General features: G+C 35.8%; 1 protein-coding gene across 4 annotated transcripts in view; it reads right to left on the bottom strand.

Moving 5' to 3' along the window:
- mettl4 (methyltransferase like 4) overlaps positions 1 to 25426 on the bottom strand; it is a 50440-nt gene that overhangs the window by 5667 nt on the left and 19347 nt on the right. For 2 of the 4 annotated variants that reach the window (XM_039754844.1, XM_039754846.1), the window contains exons 6-7: positions 25292 to 25398; positions 24831 to 24922 (exon numbers count right to left, since the gene is read on the bottom strand). In XM_039754844.1, coding sequence (XP_039610778.1) covers positions 24831 to 24922; positions 25292 to 25398 — 199 coding nt within the window. Of the gene's footprint in view, positions 1 to 3786; positions 3825 to 24830; positions 24923 to 25291; positions 25399 to 25426 lie in introns of those variants that run through there. The other 2 variants (XM_039754845.1, XM_039754847.1) reach the window with 2 other exon arrangements.

The following is a 25426-nucleotide window of genomic DNA, read 5'->3' as shown; positions in this document are numbered from 1 at the left end:
TAATAAAATAATTATTACAAACATCAACAACCAAATATTTCTTCTATATTCATATTTAAACAAATATATCCATGTTAAAATTCTGCATTATAACCTCATAGCACCTCTAAAAATTGGATTAAAAGGATTCAGTAAGTGGAACATAATGCCAGAGTTCTTTATATTATATCATCTCACTATAGCAAAGGCATGGACAGCTCTTTGGACCTCATATTAAGAGTTCACAGTGACAGCTTCCAAATGCAAATTCCACATTTGGAATCAAATACAGACCTTTTACTAGCTTAATAGTTAATGAAATAATGTGGGAACTGTTCCCATCTGACTAAGGAACAGCTTGTCAGACAAATGTCCAAATACATTTGAGCCCCAGAAAATAGGGGGACCATGTATAAAATGTCTGTCATTCCTAAATGGCTCATAATGTACTTTGGTAAACCCCTGAAATTAAAGCTGAAACTCTACACTTCAATCACATGATGATTGCTTAATTTCAAATCCATTTTGGCGGCGTACAAAGCCAAGATTATGAAAATTGTGTCACTGTCCAAATATTTATGGAACTGACTGTATCGGAGTCAGGTGGAGAACTTTGTTTCTTGGTGTAAAGAGAATTGTCTCCATCTTAATATCAGCAAAATCAACGAACTGTTTATTGACTTTGCACCAAAGATGTCCAGTCAAGGAGTGGAGGTAGAGGTGGTCCACTCCTATAAGTACCTGAGGGTATACATTAATGACAGGTTAATTTGGTCTCAGAACACTGAGGGACTATATAAGAAAGGGCAGAGCAGGCCCTTTTTCTATAGGATACTGTGTTCCTTTAATGTGGGATTGATTTCCTCCACATCTTCTATAACTCTGTGATGACCAGTGTGACTTTCTAAGCTGTGGTGTGCTGGGCTGGTAACATCACTTAAAGTGAGGTCCACTGAATCAACAGACTAATTAAAAGGGCAAGCTCAGTTATAGGATAGACTCTGGACTCCCTGGAGGCAAATAGCAAAGGTGAGAATTAAAACAAAACTGAGTGCCATAATGAACCATACCACACATCCTATATCTATCTGTCTATCTAATTAAACTATTTGGACTTTGGAGAAATTCTAGCTATTCACTTTACATTTTTTTTTTGCTGTTCACTATCTTAAAGCTGGAAAAGCATATTAGCCCCAGTAGTGATCATTTATATGTAATATGAAAAGAACATAGAAAAATACATGACCTGGACTTAATGGCTTAATTACTATATATTTTCAAGAGTCTAGAGTTGGGTAAGTGAGAAAAGCACCATTTCACATTCTCACAATATTTGCCAAGCAACACATTTTCATTGTAGCATTGACAGTAGTCCTTAATCGTCTTCCTGTATGTTTCTGCTTTTCTACAACAAAGCAGTTAATGAAACCTCTGTGTCTAATTAGGTGTGTTTAATAGTCACTGAATTGTGTCAGCAAGATCAGTTAGTAATTTAAATGCCACAAATATTCATGTACAGTATTTAAATACCAGAAAGAGAGCAGCATTGAGAGTAATATGCTTAGAGACCAAGAAGAGTACTCATTTCCCTTTATGAAAACAAAAAATATACAAATGCATATACAGTACACTGGGTGTCCCTTATAATACATCAATTTCAAATAATTATACCCAGTAATTAAGCAATGAAGAACATTAGTTTTAATTTGAGACCTATTCTCTTTTCAATAGATAACATAGCAATGCTCTGTTTCTTTCCATATTCTCTCTATTATATATTTAGTCATGATACTAACAGTTCTCTTATGGTTAGGTAGACTATACATTTCAATGTACAGTATAACAGTCCATGCTTTACATGAGAAATACAAATGTGCTATTTTGGTTTACTAGCTTGAATGACTACACAAGGGTCTAATATCTATTAACCTCCTTAGCATTATGTTTACCCCCGGAAAAATGAACCAATAATTTTACATTTTTTGACAAGAAAAAATGTTACTATGTGTAATAAAAACATGTAAGTATTAAAACATCAACATAAATACAGCAGGAGAGGTATGTGTAGTGTTCACTGCGGTACTGATGCAGATTTAGTACATGTACTTCATGTGACATGTTTTGAAACAGTCTCCAACGTACAGCCCGACATCAGAGTCAGGAGAGCAGAAGTGTGTTTCTTTGCACTCTTTTCTTCTAATATTTTTTCTGTTGCTTGTAAATGAGAGGATAGAATATCAGTGCCTGATCTGTATGATAGATGTGCCCATTGTGTTATTGTTGGCTATTTCAGCACAAGGCTTAGACACTTCCACATTTCCCATGAAGCAAACACTGACAGTTGCTACATTATAAACAGTGCTTAGGGGGCTAAAGCCTTTCTTGTTCTTCTAATTGATTGCAATAAGTTTGCCTTTTTCATAAGGTTCTCAATATTATATGCAAAGCTGAAAGCATTGTGTTGCTTATTTATTGCTTTTAAATTGTTGATGACAGACAGATAGATGAAAAGACTTCATAGGTCAATTATTATTAATTAAACCCCACAATAAAATATACCTAAGGATAATTTTCTGAAAAAGTAATACTGGTTATGACTACAGAACCTCTTTAATGAAGTGTCATATACAGTACTCATAGTTCGAATAAATATATTTACTGTAATAACTATAGAGCACTCAAAATAAAAAAAAAAGTTCTATGTATAGTTAAAGTATTGTAACTTTTGCAAAGATATCTGCAAGAATACTGGAACAATGCCCAAATTACTCAGGATTAAACAAGCTTCAATGAAAAAAAATCAATACTAACTCTATTATGGATGATGGAAACCTTTAATCTGATCTGCAGAAAAGCAAAGTGTATATTTGAAATTTATTTACTGGAGAGCCTAACATAAATTATATTGTCAATCTAGAATAAAGATAATATTTACATGACATTTATATAGTAGAGGCATATTGTTAATACTTAAGATTCCTAATAACATTTCAATCAGCAAATCAGGATGTAAATACTCTTTCCAAATCTATTTAAAGTAACTGCAACACTACATTATTGTGTCATTCCTAACATCCTTGGAGCAGCCACACATAAGCTATCTTATAATTCATTGTAAATGCCTTGTACATAAAAGATCATCTGAGATTCACTTTTCAATATGATTTTTGAGATGAACACTTAAGCAAACATTTCTTTTTAAAATTCTGTTTATTTTAATCAATTTTAATTCTTTATTGTCATGTGTACAAGTACAAGTACCATGTACAATGAAATGCTTGCTTGCATGTGCCCCTACAGACAGTGAACATAGACCAAAAAAAAAAAAAAACCCCACACACAATAAATAATTAAATATAATAAGTAAATAAATAAAACCAGAATCCTAGGAATAAATAGAGACAGTGGCAGAAGTAAATGTGCAGGTAGCAGTGGAGGTGACACAAGGTTTCTGATTGCAGTTGAGTAGAAACTGTTCCTGAACCTGGAGGTGCACGTCCGAATGGGCTTTAGTTGCTTCCCAGATGGGAGAAGAGTGAAAAGTGACCGTGCAGGGTGGCTGGGGTCCCACCTGATACGGTTTTCTTTCCTGAGACAGCATGTAGTGTGGATGTCATGGATCGCAGCAAGCTGTGTGCCCATGATCTGCTGTGCTGTGTTCACCACACGCTGCAGAGCTCTGCAATCCTGAACTGAGCAGTTGCTGTACCAGGATGTATTCCACAGTATACCAGTAGAATCTGCACAGGGTTGCGGGGGACATCCAGGCTTTACTCAGTCTCCTGAGGAAGTAGAGGTGTTGTTGGGCTTTCTTGACTAAGCAATCAGTCCGCTTATAGTGCCAACTATAATAACGAGGATAATGTAAATAGTAAGGTGGAAAACTTTAATTCTAAAGTAAGAGCTGCTGTTGACATAGTTGCACCTGAAAATACAGTTAAAAAATCTTCTAGCATTGTTATTCCATGGAAGACCCAAAGAGTGTCTGATTTAAAAAGAACATGTCGTAGAGTTGAGCGTAAATGGAGGAAAACTAAACTAACTATCTATTATGAGATATTGAAGGTTAACATAACAGAATACAATAACACAGCCCATCCTGAGAGACGCTGCTATTTCTCTAAGATTATAAATAACAATGCTAGTAATCCCAGAGTCTTATTTTCTAAAATTGATCGTCTGTTAAACCCAGGTAACACAACGGAATGCCCCAGAATACTTCCAGTGAAACCTGTGAGAACATTGCTGTATTTTTCAATCAAAAAATTAATGATATTAGAAATAACATAGTACATCTCCCCAACACTGCGGAACCTCCTAAGCCCCAGTACTCCGTTATAAACAAATGAAATTCTTTCACCAGGATAGATTTACCTGATTTACATAGAATAATCTCTCAACTGAAACCCTCCACCTGCGTCTTTGACCCATTACCAACAAGGTTTTTCAAGGAAGTATCAAGCGTGCTAATTGATAATATTCTTGACATAGTAAATTCGTCATTAAATACGGGGGTCTTCCCAGACTGTCTTAAGACTGCTGTAGTTAAACCCCTTGACCCCTCTGCTTTTGAAAATTTTAGACCCATCTCTAACCTGCCCTTCTTAAGTAAAATTCTAGAGAAGGCAGTCATTTTGCAATTAAATGACCACCTCAATAAACATGCTATTCTTGATAAATTTCAGTCAGGTTTCAGAACAAATCACAGCACAGAAACTGCACTCGTTAAAGTAGTAAATGACTTGCGGGTAAATGCAGACAGAGGCCATTTATCTGTTCTCATCCTCCTAGATCTGAGTGCCGTATTTGACACCATTGATCACAATATTCTTAGAAATCACCTTAGTCAATGGGTGGGCCTCTCTGGCAGTGTCTTAAATTGGTTTGAATCCTACCTGGCAGTGAGAAAATTTTTTGTTAGTTGTGGTAATTACAACTCAAAGACACATGATATTCTATATGGTGTTCCACAAGGCTCTATACTGGGTCCGCTGCTTTTCTCAATCTATATGCTTCCGTTAGGTCAGATTATCTCAGGTTACAACGTGAGCTACCACAGCTATGCTGATGACACACAGCTGTACTTATCAATAGCACCTGATGACACCGACTCTCGATTCACTAACACAATGTCTTACTGGTATTTCTGAAAGGATGAATAGTAATTTTCTCAAACTAAATAAAGAGAAAACTGAAATTTTAGTGATTGGCAATAATGGATTCAATGAGGTTATCAGAAATTAGGATTAAAAGTTAAGACGGAAGTAAAAAATTTAGGAGTAACTGTTGACTGTAACCTGAATTTTAAAATCGCATATTCATCAGACCACTAGGTCAGCATTTTTTCACTTAAGAAACATAGCAAAAGTTAGACCTCTTATATCATTGAAAGATGCTGAGAAATTAATTCACGCTTTTGTTTTCAGTCGACTAGATTACTGTAACGCACTCCTCTCTGGACTACCCAAAAAAGACATAAATCGTTTGCGACGAGTGCAGAATGCAGCTGCTAGAATTATAACTAGGAAAAAAAAATCCAAACACATTTCTCCAGTTTTGATGTCACTACACTGGTTACATGTGTCTTTCAGAATTAACTTTAAAATTCTGCTTATGGTTTATAAAGCCTTAAATAATCTCGCTCCATCTTATATATCGGAATGTCTGACACCCTATATCCCAAATCGTAACCTTAGATCCTCAAATGAGTGTCTCCTTACAATTCCAAAAGCTAAACTTAAAGAAGTGGTGAGGCGGCCTTCTGCTGTTATGCACCTAAAATCTGGAATAGCCTGCCAATAGGAATTCGCCAGGCAAATACAGTAGAGCACTTTAAAAAAAACTGCTGAAAACACATTACTTTAACATGGCCTTCTCATAACTTCACTTTAACTTAATCCGGATACTCTGCACGTTCAATTCAACATAACAACTATTCATAGTGGCTCTAAAATCCGTACTAACCTCTACTCGCTCTTCTGTTTCTTTTTCAGGTTTCTTTGTGGTGGCGGCGCCCTACTCAAAACATCATGATGCTCCAACATTGATGGACTGAAAGCCAGAAGTCTACATGACCATCATCATCAAATCCTTCCGTGAGAACCCTAACTACAAACAGGAATGTTTCATTTATGTTAGGTAGATTGCCCAGAGGGGACTGGGTGGTCTCATGGTCTGGAATCCCTGCAGATTTTATTTTTTTCCAGCCGTCTGGAGTTTCTTTTTTTTGTTTTTTCTGTCCACCCTGGCCATCGGACCTTACTTATTCTATGTTAATTAATGTTGACTTATTTTATTTGCTTACTGTGTCTTTTATTTTTCTATTCTTCATTTTGTAAAGCACTTCGAGCTACATTTTTTTGTATGAAAATGTGCTATATAAATAAATGTCATCGTCGACTACTGCCACAGTGTGACTTGACCATTTAAGGTCATCAGTGAGGGTGACTCCGAGGAACCTAAAGCTGCTGACCTGCTCCACCTCCACAGGGAGGAGCAGCACAGAGCAGTGGTCTGACTACTCGAGGTTCGGCCTTGGGAGCAAGCGATACGTGTTTTTGTATGCGGTGTAGCAGTGGTCCAGCACCCCTGGTAGGACAGGAGTCATGTTGGTAGTATTTGGGGTAAACAGAGATGAAGCTTTCTTTGTTGAAGTCCCCAGCAATGATAACCAGACCTTCGGGGCCGTACAGTTCCTTAAATGCGGTGCTGGTGTTTGCTTGTGGGGGTATGTAAACACCGCCATGTGTACAGCTGTAAACTCCCTAGGCAGGTAAAGCGGCCGGCACTTGATGATCAGACACTCCAGGTCCAGTGGACAGCTTTGTGAAATGACTTCCACATCCGTACACCATGCGTTGTTGATAAGGAAGCATACCCCACCACCTCTCTTTTTCCCGGAGGAGACCGACCGATCAGCGCGGTGGATAGAGAAGCCGTCTGCCTCAACAGCTGAATCCAGTGGGCAGGCGGCGAGCCACATTTCTGTGAGGCAGAAAACACAACAGTCACATAGATCTCGCTGAAAACGAAGTCTACCACGGAGATTGTCTAGTTTGTTGTCCAGAGATTGGGCATTGGCCAGGAAAATACTAGGCAGTGGAAGTTGTAGTCCTCAGCGTTTCATACTCGCTTGGATCCCGGCACGCCGGCCACGTTTTCTCCTCTGCATCCTCCGGGCGTGGTCGAGTAGGTCACATCCGCCACCTTGGTCTCGAGTTATTGTTGCGAGCAGCCCCTGGTCGATAACTTCAAAAGTAGCGACTTGTGCCTTTGTTGCTCCGATGTTTACCAGTGTTGTATGGTCATACTTAATAAAACAGCGAATAGGCAGTACAAACAGCGGCAATAACAAAAATACAGACACAAAACAAAAAGCCTCTCTCCGGCACCATGAGTGGTAACTACCACTCAATCAGAAATATATGGATATTTTACCTTTCCCAATTTTCTAAAATTAAATGATGGATGATTACAAATGTGCTAAAATATATGAAATTGTAAACAGCAAATAAGAATATTGATAAAAACCACACTTGAGAACAGCTGTGAAAAACCATACATCCTTAGTTTATTTGAAAGCTTCTTATTTGTGTGAGCTTGAGCAGTAAATTTGGCATGGGAACTTAGAAAACACATACAAAGGGAGGATACTAATGAAGCCCACTGAAGAAAATGAGTTGTCATTTTTATTTGAGTATGACCATGCACATTAAGGAAATTCCTTTCCAATCTGCAAGAAATTATCATTTATGCTGACAGGAAAATGTTATTAGGGAAGACTGCAATTAACAACTATCCATCCATTATCCAACCCACTATATCCTAACACAAGGTCACCGGGGCCTGCTGGAGCCAATCAGCCAGCACAGGGTGCAAGGCAGGAACAAACCCTGGGCAGGGCGCCAGCCCACTGCAGGGCACACACACACACCAAGCACACTCTAGGGACAATTTAAGATCGGCAATGCACCTAACCTGCATGTCTTTGGACTGTGGGAGGAAACCGGAGTACCCGAAGGAAACCCATGCTGAACTTGCAAACTCCATGTAGGGAGGACCCGGGAAGCGAACTCAGGTCTCCTTGCTGCACCACTGTGCCGCCCTGCAATTAACAACTACTTGACTAAAAAAGAAGACAAGGTACAGACACCTAAACTTGCATTTGGACAATTAAATGTTATAGTTTTTAACAGATTTAGTCTGCAGTGAATCAAATGATGGTATGCACATAAATTCTGGCAATACTTTTCTCTGCCATCCAAAGTTAACCAGTTATGACCCATAAGAATTTTTCATTTAAGTATATCACCTAAAACTTTCACTAAAATCTATAGCCTTAATTTTTGCATTTGTGTTATCCCTTCAGAAGCATTCACAACAGAAATAGTGTCCATTGCCTCTTAATAATGAGATTAAAATATACTAGCCAACCTGCGGCGTACCATACGCCGCATAATCAGGCTGGTTTTTTAATGATTTGTAAGCACAGGGAGAAAAGTAACATTTGAAAAATCGGTAATGTAATAAATCAGCAAGAAAAGCAACATTGTAACAATGCACCGAATGAACTAACACACAATCGTCCGTGACTGAAAACTGGCGGACCGTCCTCGTGCCTCCTCCTGCCAGACGGAGGGATGGGGGTGCACGGCAAGGAGGTTGGAACGGGAGGAGAGAAGGACGTCCATTTAGCTCCGTGCTCGTCACTTGAGTCGTTGTCTTTATACAGTCCAGATGTACGTGTGACTGACGTAGACTTTTCATTGCTCTGTGCGGATCTGGCTGCTTTTCTATATATAATCCACTAAGACACCCGGCCACGGTAGTAGCGAGGTGGGAGGGGGGTGTGTACAAAGGGTTGGGACGTAAGCAGTGGGAGCGTATGAGTCGCACTTAGTGGGAATTCCACGGTTTGCAGCCCGAATGGGGTTCAACGGCTTACCCACGCCGGGTAGACACACGCTCAATGTCATGCATAATTATTTATTAAATGTTGGAACACTTCTGGAAAGACGCGGTTGTCTAAAATGGGTTGGTGTGAGAATACAACAGTAAGCGAATGAAAAGATGAAACTCTGGAGAGAGCAAAATACAACACAATAGTGAACCCGCAGCATAACAAACGCTGCATAATTATTTATTGATGGTTGAACACTTCTGGAAAGACACAGTTGTCTAAAAAGGGAGGGTTTGAGGATATAACAGAAAGTGAATGAAAAGATGGAACTCTAGAGTTTTCATTGCTCTGTGCGGTTTTGGCTGCCTTTGTATATATAATCCACCAAGACACCCGACCACAGTAGTAGCGGGGGGTTGGGGGGTGTGAACAAAGTGCATGAGCATCTAAGAAGACGCATCTTTGTCGCGGATGCGAATTGCTGCATGTAGCGTGTAAAAAAGTTTGCTATGGTGCACGCGGTCATGCATCGTAACGAAAACTCGGTTTTTATAGACTGCTTACTTCATTGTGTTTTAACCTCAGTTGTAAAGGATTTTTTTAAGGATCCCATGGGATACCCCTCACAAACCAATTCACACACTGCATATGGCGATTCACCTCCGCAAGAGAAATGCCTCTATGAACAGTCAACGTAGCTCGGAGGTGCATGACATGCACACGACATTAACCTGACCTGCACTGTATGTGGCCTCTACGACAGACGAATATAAATGACACCATTTTTTCTGTGTCGTCGCGTCCGAGTTGGTGGGCGTGGCCCTGCGAGTCTTAGTCGTATCCAATGGACTTGGAGTTGGTGGGCGTGGCTTCTTCCTGCGTGCGCCATAGGTGTCTCACTTGTCGGCGGCTTAGTGAATCCACGCCCCTTCCGGCGTGCTTTCCATGGTTTTCTTGCCTTAGTGAATTATATATATAGATGATTTCATTTTTTGAATTAATATTCTAGCCTTTACATGCATACTCTTCTGACGATACAGCACAAACTGTTTCATTTGAAGAAATAACAAATTTCGCTATAGATATTTGGTAAATAGTTATTAATAGGGATATGAAATTGAAGAAATTTAACTAAGAAACAGAAAAAATATATATGATTTTCCTTCAATTCAACTACTAAAGAAAGTCATAGTAATTAAAGATACTATACTGCCCATGTTCAATCATCAATAAGTCCAGTGGACTGATGAAGTCAAAATAGAACGTTTTGGCCATAATGTGCAAAGGTATGTTTGGAGAAAAAACGGCGCTGAAAAAGAACACCTTTCCAACTATTAAGTATGGAGGTCGATCAATCATATTTTGGGCTTCTGTTGCAGCCAGTAGCACAGCGAACGTGGTTGGTAGAGGGAAGAATGGATTCAAATAAACACCAGCAAATTCTGGAAGCTAACATCACACCATCTGTAAAAAAGTTGAAGTTAAAAAGAGTATGGGTCCTACAAAAAGATATGGTCTGAAACAGACCTAAAAATCTACAATGCAATATGTCAAGAGGCACAGGCTGATGATTTTGCTATGGCCCTCACAGTCTCCTTATCTCAACATCATTTAAAATATGTTAATAGACTTCAAAACAGCAGTTCAGTGTAGTGCATGCAAAATAGCCCAAGAGTCTTACAGAATCAGAAGCCTTTTGCAAGGACAAATGGGCGAAAATACCCCAAGTAAAAACTGAAAGACTTTTAGCTGGCTACAAAAAGTGTTTATAAGCTGCTATACATTCCAAAGAGGGTTTTACTAAGTACTGATTATGTCGGGTAACCAAATTTCATTTCAAATTTCAAGGTCATTTTCATTTGTTTTGGTATTTTGTATCTGTGAATGATGGCAATAAAATGTACTTTGCTTAAAATATTAAAGAAATGTGTCATCTTTTACTTTATTCCTTTTGGTGATCAGTTTATCTTCTGCTCACTTAACTATTCAAAGTAACATACATTTTAAGCAAGGTGGCCAAACTTTTACATGTTGCTATATATCATGTCATAGATAAGGTAAAATGTATAGTATTAAAAACTTCATTTTACATGTTCTAACACAGTGTGGTTGCTGCCATATGAACATTTCACATTATTTTGGCATCTTTACATTGTATGTCATTTCATGGAATTTTTCTCAAAGCTACTTTCATCTTTCTAGTTATGTTTATTACTGTTGAAAATTTAAATATGTAATGTCATTCATATTAAGTGAAAATCCCCAGTACTTTCATATTTTAAGAACAAATACTAATGAGTAATTTGTTACAGTACAATATTTTAGTTTTACAATTTTGAGGGCCCCATAACAAGCATTAGTACAGATTTGGAGAAATGATAATTTGGGTTTGAATGTTGTCTCACTGATTTTACCTCAACTTCATGTTATACTAAAAAAAAAATTTAAATCACCTGTCCAATAGCCACTACTGAACTAAAAGTGGTTCACAAAATAGAGAACCATGCGTTAAGGTATCTCATAGTTAAAAGTCAGGTAAAATGTTCATAATATGAGAATCATGGGAGAGAACAAAATATTCTGAGAACAAAGAACGCTGAGATTTTGAGTATAAGGAAATGTTAAATAGACACTGTTCCAAAGTGGCCTTTTTGGAATACATACAGTAGCACAGAACCTTTTGTTACTTGTTAAATGAGCTTCACCACTTATTTGGAATTGGTGAGAACTAAGTAAAGGTTAAATGTGTCTAAAATTCTAAATCATAAAATCATTAAGATAAGTACTTTTTTAGAACTACAGATTAGCAACTGTTTTTCATGAGTGTCAAACACTTTCTTTTCTATCACCTTTAAGAAAAGTATACAGGGGTTGACCAAAATGTTCCCCAATCTTCAATGTATTATTTTTAACAGAAGAATAGATTATTTTAATAGAATTTTTTTCCAATTAAAACAATTCAATATATTTTTTATTTACATAAAGTAGATTTGCAAATGAAACCTTTTGTTAACGTTGCAGGTATCCTTCCAGAGCGTACTGGAGTTTTTGATGTTTTTGTTAATATATAAGTAATAGTAGTGTATATGTCAATTGTGTAACACAAAAATACATTAGCTGTCTATATTTCAAGATTTATATTTTTAGTACGGGGCAAGAAACCTTTCAATAATGTTAACTTTTAACTATTATATATCTCCTGTTATCATCAAACCTAAATTCCACATATCAAAATATAAGACCTTTAAACAGTGACTGACTGTATTGTCTAATCAAAACAAACGTTTTTTGGCATTGCTCACCCACCAATCAATCCATTTATTAGTTTTAGGTCTTGGTACCAATTAGAAACCAACAATGCATGAAGCACAGTTCATCAAAGGCTATACACCACACAGACTAAAATTGCACCAATTAATCTAAAACATGCACCTTTGAAATGAGAAAAAACTGGAGTACAGTAATCCCTCGCTATATCGCGCTTCGACTTTCGCGGTTTCACTCTATCGCGGATTTTAAATGTAAGCACATCTAAATATATATCACAGATTTTTCGCTGGTTTGCGGATTTCTGCAGACAGTGGGTCTTTTAATTTATGCTAAACGCTTCCTCAGTTTGTTTGCCCTGTTGATTTCATACAAGGGACGCTATTGGCGGATGGCTTAGAAGCTACCCAATCAGAGCATGTATTACATATTAACTAAAACTCCTCAATGCTATAAGATATGCATACCGCGCGGAGCTTGATTGTTTGCTTGTCTCTGCCTCTCTCTCACCCTCTCTGACATTCTCTCGCCTGATGGAGGGGCTGTTTGCACAGAGGCTGTTTGCTTAAAAGATACTGACGCTCCTCTAAAAAAATGCCGCTTTATTGCGGTGCTCGGCATATTTAAAAGCACAAAAGCACACGTATTGATTTTTGATTGTTGCTTTAATCTCGCTCTCTCTCTCTGACGTTCTCTGCGCCTGACGGAGGAGATGTGAGCAGAGGGGCTGTTTGCACAGAGGCTGTTTGCTTAGAAGATACTAACGCTCCTCTAAAAAATGGCGCGGCAAACTTAAAAGCACAAGTATTGATTTTTGATTGTTTGCTTTTCTTTGCGAGCGCTCTCTCTCTCCCTCTGAAATTCTCTGCTCCTGAAGAGAAGAAGATCTATTTGCATTCTTTTAATTGTGAGAAAGAACTGTCATCTCTGTCTTGTCATGGAGGACAGTTTAAACTTTTGACTAAAGGGTGTTATTTCATGTCTAGAGGGCTCTAATAATGTTAACAGTGTGGGAGAGTTTATAAGGGCTTAAAATATATAAAAATAACTACACAAACATATGGTTTCTACTTCGCGGATTTTCGTCTATCGCGGGGGGTTCTGGAACGCAACCCCCGCGATCGAGGAGGGATTACTGTATTCAGAAGAAATCCGGTACTGCTTATAGCTTCCCAAATGTAATACATTCATTGGTTTCAGTTAACAAATAGACTTTGTGGGTTCTGCATTGGTTAGTAAAACAACAGAATTCAGTAGCTTGTTATGGTGGCAGTTTGTCATTTATAATTTGTATTATGAAAATCAGTATTCAGTTGTGCAAAACACTGCAGTCAAATAGCTGTATTAAACTAAAAATAAACATTAACCTAGGATGACAAGGCTTGTTATTTTGAGAAGTACAGTTCCAAAACCTCTTCTTAAAATGCTGGCCTCACTCAACTTGGATTCCTTACAGGTTAATAACTTGGTCAATCTGAATAGGTCTTTAAGTACACAACAATAAAACTAAGTCCATTCTATCCTATTGAAGTACAAGTCTCAGAGCTCAAAGAATGAACACGTTGTTGTTTATTGTGGTATGTTTAATATCAAAAATGTTGCTGAATAAAATCAGTTACTCCCTGTTGCTGTAAAAGCTTTAAAAGGTTTTCCTTCACGATGTCTAAATAACTTAGGCTCAGTTGTTATAGGATATTTCACTACACTCTCACTATAACACTGAACCATGGAACACTGATGGAAAATATTCTAAATCTGTATGATTTTAAGACAAGAGTTATACAGACTGATGCACATATAGACAGAAAAGGTGCCTTTAAAAATAAAGTATGAGCAAGAGGAAGATATGCATGTACACTGACTGGAAATACAGGAAAAAGTACTCAAAAACAGGTGAAGTTTTACAGACAGTGATTTTATCTGATATTATATAAACAGACCAAATATACATTGCGCACTACAACTGAAAGATCAATATATTATCACATATCTGGTTCTACTTAAGATATATATACTAACTTCAGACTGAGGTATATACTGTATATCGCACTAAATAAATTACTATAATAAATAGGTGTCTTGCATAGTACAACCAATGAGCCTCCTAATTCACTGTGGTTTAGCATGGAGTCATTCAAAAATTTGGACACCATAATTGAATCCTGCTTTTGTGTAATGATTTCCAACAAAAGTAAAATAAAATGAAAAATACCTGTAAAATCATTAAAAATAGAATAAACATAAATGTTAACAGCTGAATAACCAGAACACTATAACAAAGGCTGACAATCATGCAATGTGAAAATAATTCAATTTTCACAATTCAAAAAAAGTTTTTTTACTGACAAACAGCTCAGGAAATTTTAAATAATGCATTATAAATTAACTTTACAAACTACTGAATTTGCATCTGTTGTTTTGAAAATCTCAACAGGACAGAAAAAAGTTATTTTTTCTTCAATTAAAATGTTTATTTCTTCTAAATATGTAAAATGTGTACCAGTGTGATGTTGGAAACTAATACAACTCTGCAATATAATACTTAGAATTTATACAAGTGTTAAACATAAATAGTGGCATGGACTTTCATGAAGCTGAAAATTATCCTTAAATTACTGGTTATTAAAGTAACTCGACCTTTAAAAATAACATTTCTTACTTTTCTTTTATGATGTTTTTTTCCAATTAAATGTGTCTATAATTAATGTATTTAATCAATGTAGTAAAACCAAAAAATATAAAATTATCCCTGCAGTGATTGTAGGCAAATCACAACTTTCTTAAATCATATACAAAGTCCTGGAAATTATAAAAGAAAGCAATGTTTAGTGTGTTCTTTACATTGCCATGCTGCACTCTACTGGCTATGAGCAATACAGCCATACTAGAATTACACACACACACATTTCATTAAAAGATTAAATAATTCATTAATTCTTTGGACAAAGGCAGGTATCCAAAGATAATTTTACTACAATGGTTTTGACAGACATCTTACGTATCTATTCCTTTCTTGTATATATTTTAAGTTTAGGATTTTTAATGCTATCATTCCACAAAAGGTAAAGTATTCTGTGAAAAGGTATTCCCTCCTTTTATCATTTTCTGCATCTTTTAAGTTTATTAGATTTTTACCATCTTGTTTACAAACCACAACTTGAAATCTGCAGTGAATTAGAAACTTTTCCAAAAAATATTTATCTATTAATTAATAATAGACACCGGGGTAAACTACTTGTATATGACAGCACATTATGGCACTTCTTTTGGATGTTTTATTTAATTACTTCAGAAATTCATCCAATGTCCAATTTCTTTGTATAGTAAAAAAAAAAGCTTTAATAATTTGGGTACCACCTTTACCTGTAACACCTAAAATTACTTTCTGAGATAGAATGTCATCCATTTTCAATATGTTGAACTGTGTCATTCATTCATTATTCAACCCGCTATATCCTAACTACAGGGTCACAAGTGTCTGCTGGAGCCAATCCCAGCCAACACAGGGCGCAAGGCAGGAAACAAACCCCGGGCAGGGCACCAGCCCACCACAGTCTTAGTAATATACTGCTCAAAAATGAAGGGAACACTTAATTGTCACAGACTAACACCAAGTCACTTAAGCTTCAGGGATACCAATCTCCATTTTGGAAGCATAATCAATTGTGACAGACAACTGCTCTCTCCTTAACCTTCCTGACATTCTTCTGTAGTTTTGCATTTTGCTAGTGTCGTTGTCGCTGCTGGTAACATGAGCTGGTACCTGCAGCAGATTCAGGTTGTACAGGAAGTCCACCTCCTCCAGGATGACACATCCATACATACCGTTGCAAGAAGGTTTGCTGGGTCTCCCAGCAAAGTCTCAAGAGCACAGAGGAGATACCAGGAGATGGGCTGTTACATGAGAAGAGCTGGAAGATATGCAGGCCAGTCAATGGCATCAATGCCTTCATCATCCAGGAAAGGCCTACACGCTCTGGCCTCATGAGGCCAGGCATTGTCCTGCACCAGGAAGAACCCAGGGACAACTGCACCAGCATAAGGTTCAACAATGGCTCTGAGGACTTCATCCCAGCACCCAACAGAAGTCAGGGTACCGTTGCTTAGCACATGGAGGTTTGTGTGACCCTCCAAAGATACCTCCCCAGACTATCACTGACTATGCACCGAACTGGTCATGCTGGATAATGTTGCAGACTGCTGAACATTCACCATGACATTTCCAGACTCTTTCACGTCTCAGTGTGAATCTGCTCTCATCTGTGAAGAGAACAGGGCACCAATGGTGGAGCTGCCAATTTTGGTATTCTCTGGTGAATGCCACTTGAGCTGCACAGTGATGAGCTGTGAGCACAGGTTCCACTAGAGGATGTTGGGCCCTCGTGCCACCCTCATGGAGTCTGTTTCTGAAAGTTTGGTCAGAAACATCCACACCAGTAGCCAGCTGGAGGTAATTTTGTAGGGCATAGGTAGTGCTCATCCTTTTCTTCCTCACACAGAGGGGCAGATATCGGTCCTGCTGCTGGGTTGATGTCCTTCTATGGCCCTGTCTCCTCATGTAATGGCCTGTCTACTAGTATTGCCTCCATGTTCTTGAGATTGTGCTGATTAGACACGGTAAACCTTCTTTTGAATATGGATACACACATATGGATGTGTCATTGTGGAGGAGCTGGAGTGTGCAACCTGAATCGATACCATTTCATGCTACCAGTACTGACAAGGACACTAGCAAACTTGAGAGCGATCAGTCAGGAAGAATAATGAAAGAGAAACTGTCTGTAGCCATCACCTCGTTCCCTTCATTTTTTTAGCAGCAAATTTAAAATATGACGGTCATGAATTTATTGTTATATCTTGACATAAAAATTCTATTCAGCTTAAATCTAGAATTTGACTTATCTCTCCAAAACAATACACCTAAATCTTTTTATATCATTATTGACTTCCTTACATGTTTTGTGATTCTTTAAGCATTAGATGATGTACAGATAGATAAATAGAAAAAATGTCATCAATATCACCCAAGTTTTGAGCACTATAAGAGCATTTAACAAACAATACACTGCCACCACAAGGTCCAACAGTCACTATGTTATGCTTAGTAGAGAATGTAGTTTTTATTTTCTTTTATTTTCTCCCAGCAATGCAAAGACACAAAAATGTTCTACTTCTGACTCATCTGTGCATAAAACCTTTCTGTAAAAAAACTGAAAAATATTCTTGAACTTTTTAAAAACTGAGGCAAGTGTTAATAAACTTCTTAGTGGGAAATTGGTTCAGAGCTACTCAGCTTTGGTTACTGACACCTTCAGAAAGCTGAAAACATAACAAGTGTTATTGTTTTAAAGACACACTAACCAAAAATAATATTTATTTTACCTTTGGTACTTGAAAAGTTTCTTATAACCACTCTGATTACTGCAAATGATCAATGATCATATATTTGGAATTTCAGAAGTTTTAACCCATCCAAAAAGCATTTGGATTGCTTCTTCACCCATCAAATCAATTCAAAAATTGTGACTAATATAACAAGTACACAGTGATCCAAAAAACATGTAAAAATTCAGAAGTACCAGTTAATTAATTAGGAATGAAAGTGAAGCAGTGTTTTTTTGGCACTTTTTATCAGATTTCACTTACGGGTTCATTTTGCTTTTCTTACTGCTACTAAAAATAACATGCCAAGGGCCCACACAAAACAAAATAAATTTCAAGTAGTATCTAGTAGGAAAAATAGCAGGAAAAATGATAACTCAAAACATATTGTCATTATAAAAACAAGACCATAAAAGCTTTCAGGACCATATGTTTACACAACAAAGAAAAGGACAGGAAGCTTCAAAGATTTGCAATGGCAAATTTATCTTTACAACTGATATCATATCCTAAATATTGAATTATAATAATGTGCAGCAGGCAAAGTTTATGACTAATTTACCATGATCCTAACAGGCATTTTGAGGGACTGCACAATCAGTTTCACTCATTTGACACAATGACTAAGAAGCCTCCTCTATTGAGCAATGAGTGTATTTTCAATTATAAACACACTTCTCTCATTATAATGACCCTGTATATCCATCACGAATGGCCTAAACTGTGCAGTGTTATTCCAAAATCAGACACGTAGGTTACTAGCATGTTATGCTTTTAATGAACAATTACTGGAATCTTACGGTGATGTATGATGATGTCTCACGCATCAATGGTTCAATAAGTGTTTGTGAAGATTATACTTTGGTTTCTATGAACAGGTGCGTTTTTTAACAGTTTTAAGCTGGCATATTATGAATAAGTATGGGGATGTGCTTCTGTGTGTGCCCTACAAAGGACATGTAGACCAATAAAGGCTTGAATTAGTCCATCTGTCGCTTCTAGTATGGTAGGCTCAGGCTTCCTGCAATCCTAAGCAGTAGCTTAAAAAAAAAGAATGGAACCTTACACTAATTTAGTTTAAAATGACCTTTTATTAAAAAAAATACAGAAAAAAATGTAAATAAAACTGGAAAATAATTGAAATAAAAAGTCCTGAATACCTGCACAATGCCTTTTTAAGAATTTACAGAGAATACCTCTACAGTCAATAATTTGCAAATATGGGAGGCAAATTGGGAGTACTGCAAACCTTGGTATTTCCTAAACTACTTACTAAAAAGACATACAAAATAGTATTATACTCTCCATCACTTGAGAGCTATAAAACCAAGGATAGTTTCATGTCACTTGAATAAAAACAGAACAAAATTTAAATCCTCTCCCAAGATCTAATTAGTAAATACATTTAGAAGGTCTTTATTGTTATGTGTACGGTAAAATTCTTACTTGCATATGCAACCCATCACCACTATCTAATATTTGGAGTCAGTTTAACTTAGCAAATTTTGAAACACAATTAGTGTATACAATAACAAATAAAGTCCCGAAGTGAACGATGGCAGTGTAAAATTTTGCATTTTTTATAGATATAGTTTAACTGTCTTGTAGGAGAAGATTTAACGATTTAACATACCCTGCATTTTGAGGTGACCTATAGATCCAGATAAGAACATTAAAAGGGTCAAAAACAAGTGGACAAAATAACCTGTGAATAATAAAAGTATATGTAACTCCTTTGCATGTTTCTTACCTCAAGAAGACTAAAGTAAAGAGGAAAGTCCCAGTGTCTTTAATGATTATTTTTAAGCTGTAACAGAGAGATTATTTTTCCTTTCTTAATATTAGGCTTCAGATTTCTTTATTCTGCATTGCAGAATATATGGTGGTTTTCCAGTACATCATCATTTTGTTTCTAAATAACAGTTCAGTTTATTATTATATGCTTTCATATGCATAGTTTAACACTTTAATTATCTGTCATTAACAACAGGTGAAACTGACTTCACACATCTCTAAAACTAGGCTCCCTCTCCAGTATACAACAGCGGGGGACATGATCCAAACTTTCTAGACAAAATGCAAAATTTGAATGTGATTAAAACAAAATGTATGCCTATATCTTTTGTACAATTCTTGACACTTGATTGCAAGCTACACAGATGCTTAATCTTACAATCAGTAGCTGTCACTAGATTGCCAGAGCATCCATGTGTACAATGACAATGGTAGCAGCTGGCAAGATGTTTATTAAATAACGCAATACTTTTGCAAAATAAGGCACAATAATTATTGCATAATAACACAATATTAATGTGAAATAAAGCAATTTTATATTTTTTTGAGCTGCATGAATAAGCTCCCAGAAAAAACACTAGCATTTGATCTATTTGATTGTATGTCATACCACTGAAATACAGCTTCAAAGTCAGTACTGGAAAAAAGCCAACATAATTAAAAACCCAGATTACAGTTTCATACTATTGTACAATATACAATAGTATATAAACAATTTTTCTTAAACGAAAGTAAAAACAAAAAAGTTATTAATTTATTATGTTTACCAGCAAAGGCAATATGTCTTATTTTCAGCATGCCACTTATGTCACTTATTACATTTTACACTAGAGTAAACTTTACTTCTCGAGTCACCTGTGTAATGCAACCTATGCACACAAAGACAGTCACATTGAGTTTTACAACACGTGTGACAATTTGAGGTTTAACTGACTGATTTACACAGTACTGCCTATTGACATTATCATTTTTATCCATATTGGACATACTAAATGTGCAACATGGATAATAAAGTGAGAACGACAAAAGCAAAAAATGCAATGACAAACTTTAATGTCTCATTGTGATCAGGCAGTAAGTTAGCAAAAGTGAACAGTGAACCACTGAGGAGTGCGTCTGTTCAGACTGTCTGTATGTAAAAATAGAAAAATGAAACATGACCTGGCTAGAACAGGTGAAACCACTGAAGACAGCTAAAACACTAATTATGTTTTCATTGAAAATGCAGTAACCATCTATCAAAAGATAAGTTACGTAAGTTGGCATATGCTATCCATCACAGGTGTGAAATGCAAATAGATTTGCCATTTTAAAGGATACATGCAGTGTATGTTAGTGCTAAGCAGAGACTAGAAGAATACAGAATTACTGTGAAGAAGCCCTGCAGTAACTTATCTTTCCTACCAACAATCTGCCACACAATCACATATTATGAATAGCATTATAATTTACATAGACAAATAAAAATGTATGAAGCGTTAGACAGCATTAGCAAATACGCTATGATTCACCGTGCATTGGGTAAATCACTGTTTTAACAAACAACATTCTTTTATTAATATTAATAGAACACACATGGTTCAAATTAAGTAAAATGCTGAAGGACATAGCTAAAACAATACTGTAAGAAGATATGTGGAGAAAGAAAAAAAATAAAGAGTTTTAATAAGATGTCAAACAAATATAGGGCATGGTTCCCTAAATATGTACATTATATACTGTACATAAATAATAAAATTAATGTTTCTCCTTTTTTGTTAACAATGTAGGTCCATAGGTCTCCCACTGGGGGCATGTCTGAGTTCTGATATCACATGAATGCTTTAGAGAATAAACTGTAATTTTGTAACTGATCTCAAAATGGCTGAGAAAAGCATAAGCAGGCGAACTTGTAGACTTTATACCTCTGTATAGTTCCACAAAAGTTCAGAAGTTTATTGATTTCAAGCCTCCTTAATACACATTATAAATAAAAAACTAAGAAACAGTTAGAATCAGGACCCTGAACTGAGTTTCAATCACACATTCGATTCTTGTTGTAGGATGGTTTATAGCTAGTAATAAAATATATCACACTTGTTAAAGTCCTTCAGGCAAGCTAATCATTAAGCTTAGATTGTTACAACATAATATGATTAAAGCATAATATTGACAGAGAATAACATAGCTAATTATTCTGTTTTATATTTGCATTGGCAGATAATGCAATCATGCAAACTTTTATTTCATTGTCTAAATTCTTTTTAAGGGTCTCCTTTCCATTTGTGTTCATTGTGTCTTAAAAACTATAGCCACAGTTTATGATTTACTGTAATTGAGTGCTTCATTGCAAATACTGTATTTTTGTTAGTAAACAAAAATTGAAAATCTACCAACATATTTACCAAGCACTCACATTTATGTAAATTCTGCCAGCATTTATCAGACCACCCTGAGTTAACTTTTTAGTTACTTTTTCTGTATCTGAATTCAGAATTTCTCTGAGAAATTAGCAAAAAAAATCATTAGTGCTGAAATAACTTCAAGGAAGGTATACAATGCTAACCATAAGGACTTATGCAGATACTATTAACAGAAATAGCAGGTCGTTGACAACTCATAAGCAGTTTGTGACCAAAGAGTTCTTTTCCATGTAAAAAAAACAGGAAAATGTATGTTTTTTGCTTTTTAAGCGGCAGAGATTTGCAAATGTATTAAAGAATTTGTGTTCATGAAACAAGAAAGAGTCAAGCTATTAAACAAACTTCTATTAACGTTGTCAAAAAAAATGTACTCTTAAAGGCTGTCAGAAATATTCAATCTTTAAACAAAAAAAGCCACCTAAAATATTTTCCAATAGCTTCTTTCTTTAATTTTTAGTTAAAGTCCAGACAAAGTCTTACTGACCCAAAGGCAGAATCTAATATGTCATCATTTGAAGCGTGCACAAACAAATGAGCCAACAGGAAAGAGTTTTTGGATGTAAAACGTTAACATCATATACAAAGAAATACCGCATGTAAATCTTAACCAAAAAGCACCATAAAATATTTAACTTGCCAAGGTTAATACAAATTAAGGTGCAAATCAGCCTTCTCATTATGTAACACAATGCCACGTAATACTCAAATGCATCAAAAACTGCTGAAATGAACAATTAAAACCACATTCTTCAGAAACAGGTTTCCTGTGACATCTTACTACAAATCACAAAGTTTTTCCAGAAATGCAGTCAGGTAAGCTGCAATATAAAACCATGCCATTGATTTCATCAGATCCCATAAAATGGTCCATTATCTTAAAGACTTAAGGCACCATTATGAGAAGATTTTGGTAGACAGAGTGTGTTACAGCTTCATTTCATCACTCTGCCTATTAACACTAACTGTCTCTACTTAGGACATAGTTTGCAGAAAGCTAGGCAGGAATACTCACACTATGCTTTTTGTGTGCTCTGAGGAGCATCAATAGGTCATTGATTTGTGAAACCTAATTGCCAGGCAGACATGAACAACAATTACTGTAGGGTAAGCATTGACAAAGATGAACAAAACATTTAAAGAAGAGAAAGGTGTTTATAAACAATGATCTGACCAATCATGTAAAGCAAACATGTTCAAAAATCATTTCTGTAAGACAAAGTAGTAACAGTCAGAACATGACTAGAGTTAAATTTGAGAAGTGCGGACTATTTGCTGAACATTCAAAACTTTATGTGAATATAACAATACAATATATGTGATGAAAAGCACCAGTATATAAATGCACTGACAGGCATGGGTAAGGCATGGTCCACCTCAGACTGTGTGGGTTTCCACTGGTGGTGCTTTATCCATGTACCAGAAGCCTTCCTTTTCTCATATGCTATACCTATAGTACCTATAGTTTCTCAATCAGCAGAGAGTTTGGAAATGTTCAAATGATATGAATGCACCAAAAGAGCACATTTCAGAACAAAACTGTGAACTACTTTTAATAGTGAAGACAATTTATTTACCTCCAGAGAATTCTGGGAGAATTACCAAATTTGCATGCTGGTATGATTTATCTGCTGAAAGTTGCAAGTATTGCAGTACACAGCAGGAATGTTGTTTGTTTTATTTGTGTTACTCTACATAAATAGTTTTTTATTTTAGAAAAAAAAATGCAACTCCCACAAAAAATCTTATTCTTGCATGAAATGACAAAAACTTGGAAGTCTGAATCACACAGATGTTATAGATTTTAACAATGTAATTATATAATCAAATACAACTCATTTAGATGCCCTGCCATAAATTTTCTATATTGTGCATGGAAGTTACATTTATTATACTAGTTTGAAGAAAATGCAGTGTGTATATCACATTTACAGAACTCTTATGGCTGGTTTATACTTATAACTGGTATAATGTGTTAAGGAAAATCACACCTAACTTCATGTGAACCACTGCACTGTCCCTTCTTCAGTAATTTTACTATAATAGGCTACACTGTACATCTGGACAAACAAGAATGAAATACTGTAAGTGATTTAATAATGTTTCTTAATATTTTAAATTACAAATGTATCTGCTTATTAAAAATAGGATTGCAGAGAGCTGGAAACTTTTACAGCTGCCACAGACACTAGGAAAGAATTAATCCTATTCAGGATGACAATACAAGTAATTACAAAACAATCATTAACTATAAATAATTATTAATTATGCATCAAAAAAAGACTTCCATATGTAAATAATAAGAAATCAAACAGACATACCATTAAAAGGACAATTAAAAAGCCTGCACACAAACCTTGCATATTGTACTTTGTACTGGTTAAGCGAGGTTACATTTTATTTATACTCTCTTACTCATACTTTGCAAGGCACAATTAATAGGCCATTTGTGTCAGTACCAGGTCTCTCTGGATCTCCTCCCTATCACAAAGACTTGCATGTTAGGTTAAATGGCGAATGTCAATTTAACCATTATACATGTACAACATCTTATATTCATTTCATTACCATATGACTATTATACCATCAAAAATAAATTACTTCAGGGCGTATATTGCAAACACAGATATTTTTTTTAGAATTGGAGCAGAGGCTGTTTAAATGAATCGCTTAAAGCTACACTGTGAAGACCAGACAGAATAGAACTGGCAACCTTATGGCTTGAAATCCGGTGCCTTAAACACTACTCCGCATTACTAAATATTGACAGCACTTTGAGGTGTCAAGTTTTCATTCTACTGTATTTATTAATTCAAATTTTTATTATTTGTGAATTAGTATTTTATCTTTTAAAATCTATCACTTGCTGTTTACATCTCCAAAACCAGGGGCAACTTTAGAGATTTATTCTCTCAGCAAGTAATTAATTAAGGTCAATCAAAAAATAGAATTTAGACATCTTGGGACCAGACTATTAAGGGTAAAAGTCATTTTTGCTTAATGACAAACTACAAGCAATAAACTGTGCAGTTAAATCAATAAAATGTCAAAACAATTTAAGAAAACAGCATTTGTAAGAATCATACAAGTTAGTTAGAACACAGACTAACCTGAAAGTGAGGGTTTATGGGAATGAAGGGTGGAAGGTATACTGCAAATTATTTTTTGATCTGGTATAGGGTAAATGGTGGTTTCTGTTTCACTGTTGGAAGAATAAGCAAAAATAATATACATTATAGATTATTTAAAATACCTACTAAGAACAATAATATGTCACCTTCTATTTTTTAATGATTTCTGCTGATAAGTTCAAACATGGTGACTACAATTATAATCTGTCTACACAAACTACACCACTTTAATGTTTAAAATAAAACTGTGATCATAATTTCTTTTCTGCAGACAGCACAATTTAGTAAGGTCAACAACAGTAGATAGCGTTTAAAAACTGTACATGAGAGTATAGACTAATTGCAAAAAATTTCATACACAGAACTTGCACATTTCTATCGACCAATGTTTGACTTCAGAAAACAATAAAAGAATGTGAATATGTGTTTCCTTTGCATACCTTGTAAAATACTCTTTGTTTTTTCTATATCTTCCCAATACCAGATTTTCATACGGCTTCTTATGTGAAGATTCAAGAGGAAATACAAACTCTCCTGCCTTGGTAATCTGAAATAAAAATTAAGTAAATAAACAT

The sequence above is a fragment of the Polypterus senegalus genome, chromosome 5, assembly GCF_016835505.1.
Source record: "Polypterus senegalus isolate Bchr_013 chromosome 5, ASM1683550v1, whole genome shotgun sequence".
Taxonomy (NCBI): Eukaryota; Metazoa; Chordata; class Cladistia; order Polypteriformes; family Polypteridae; genus Polypterus; species Polypterus senegalus.
This window is presented reverse-complemented; position numbering and strand designations above follow the sequence as displayed.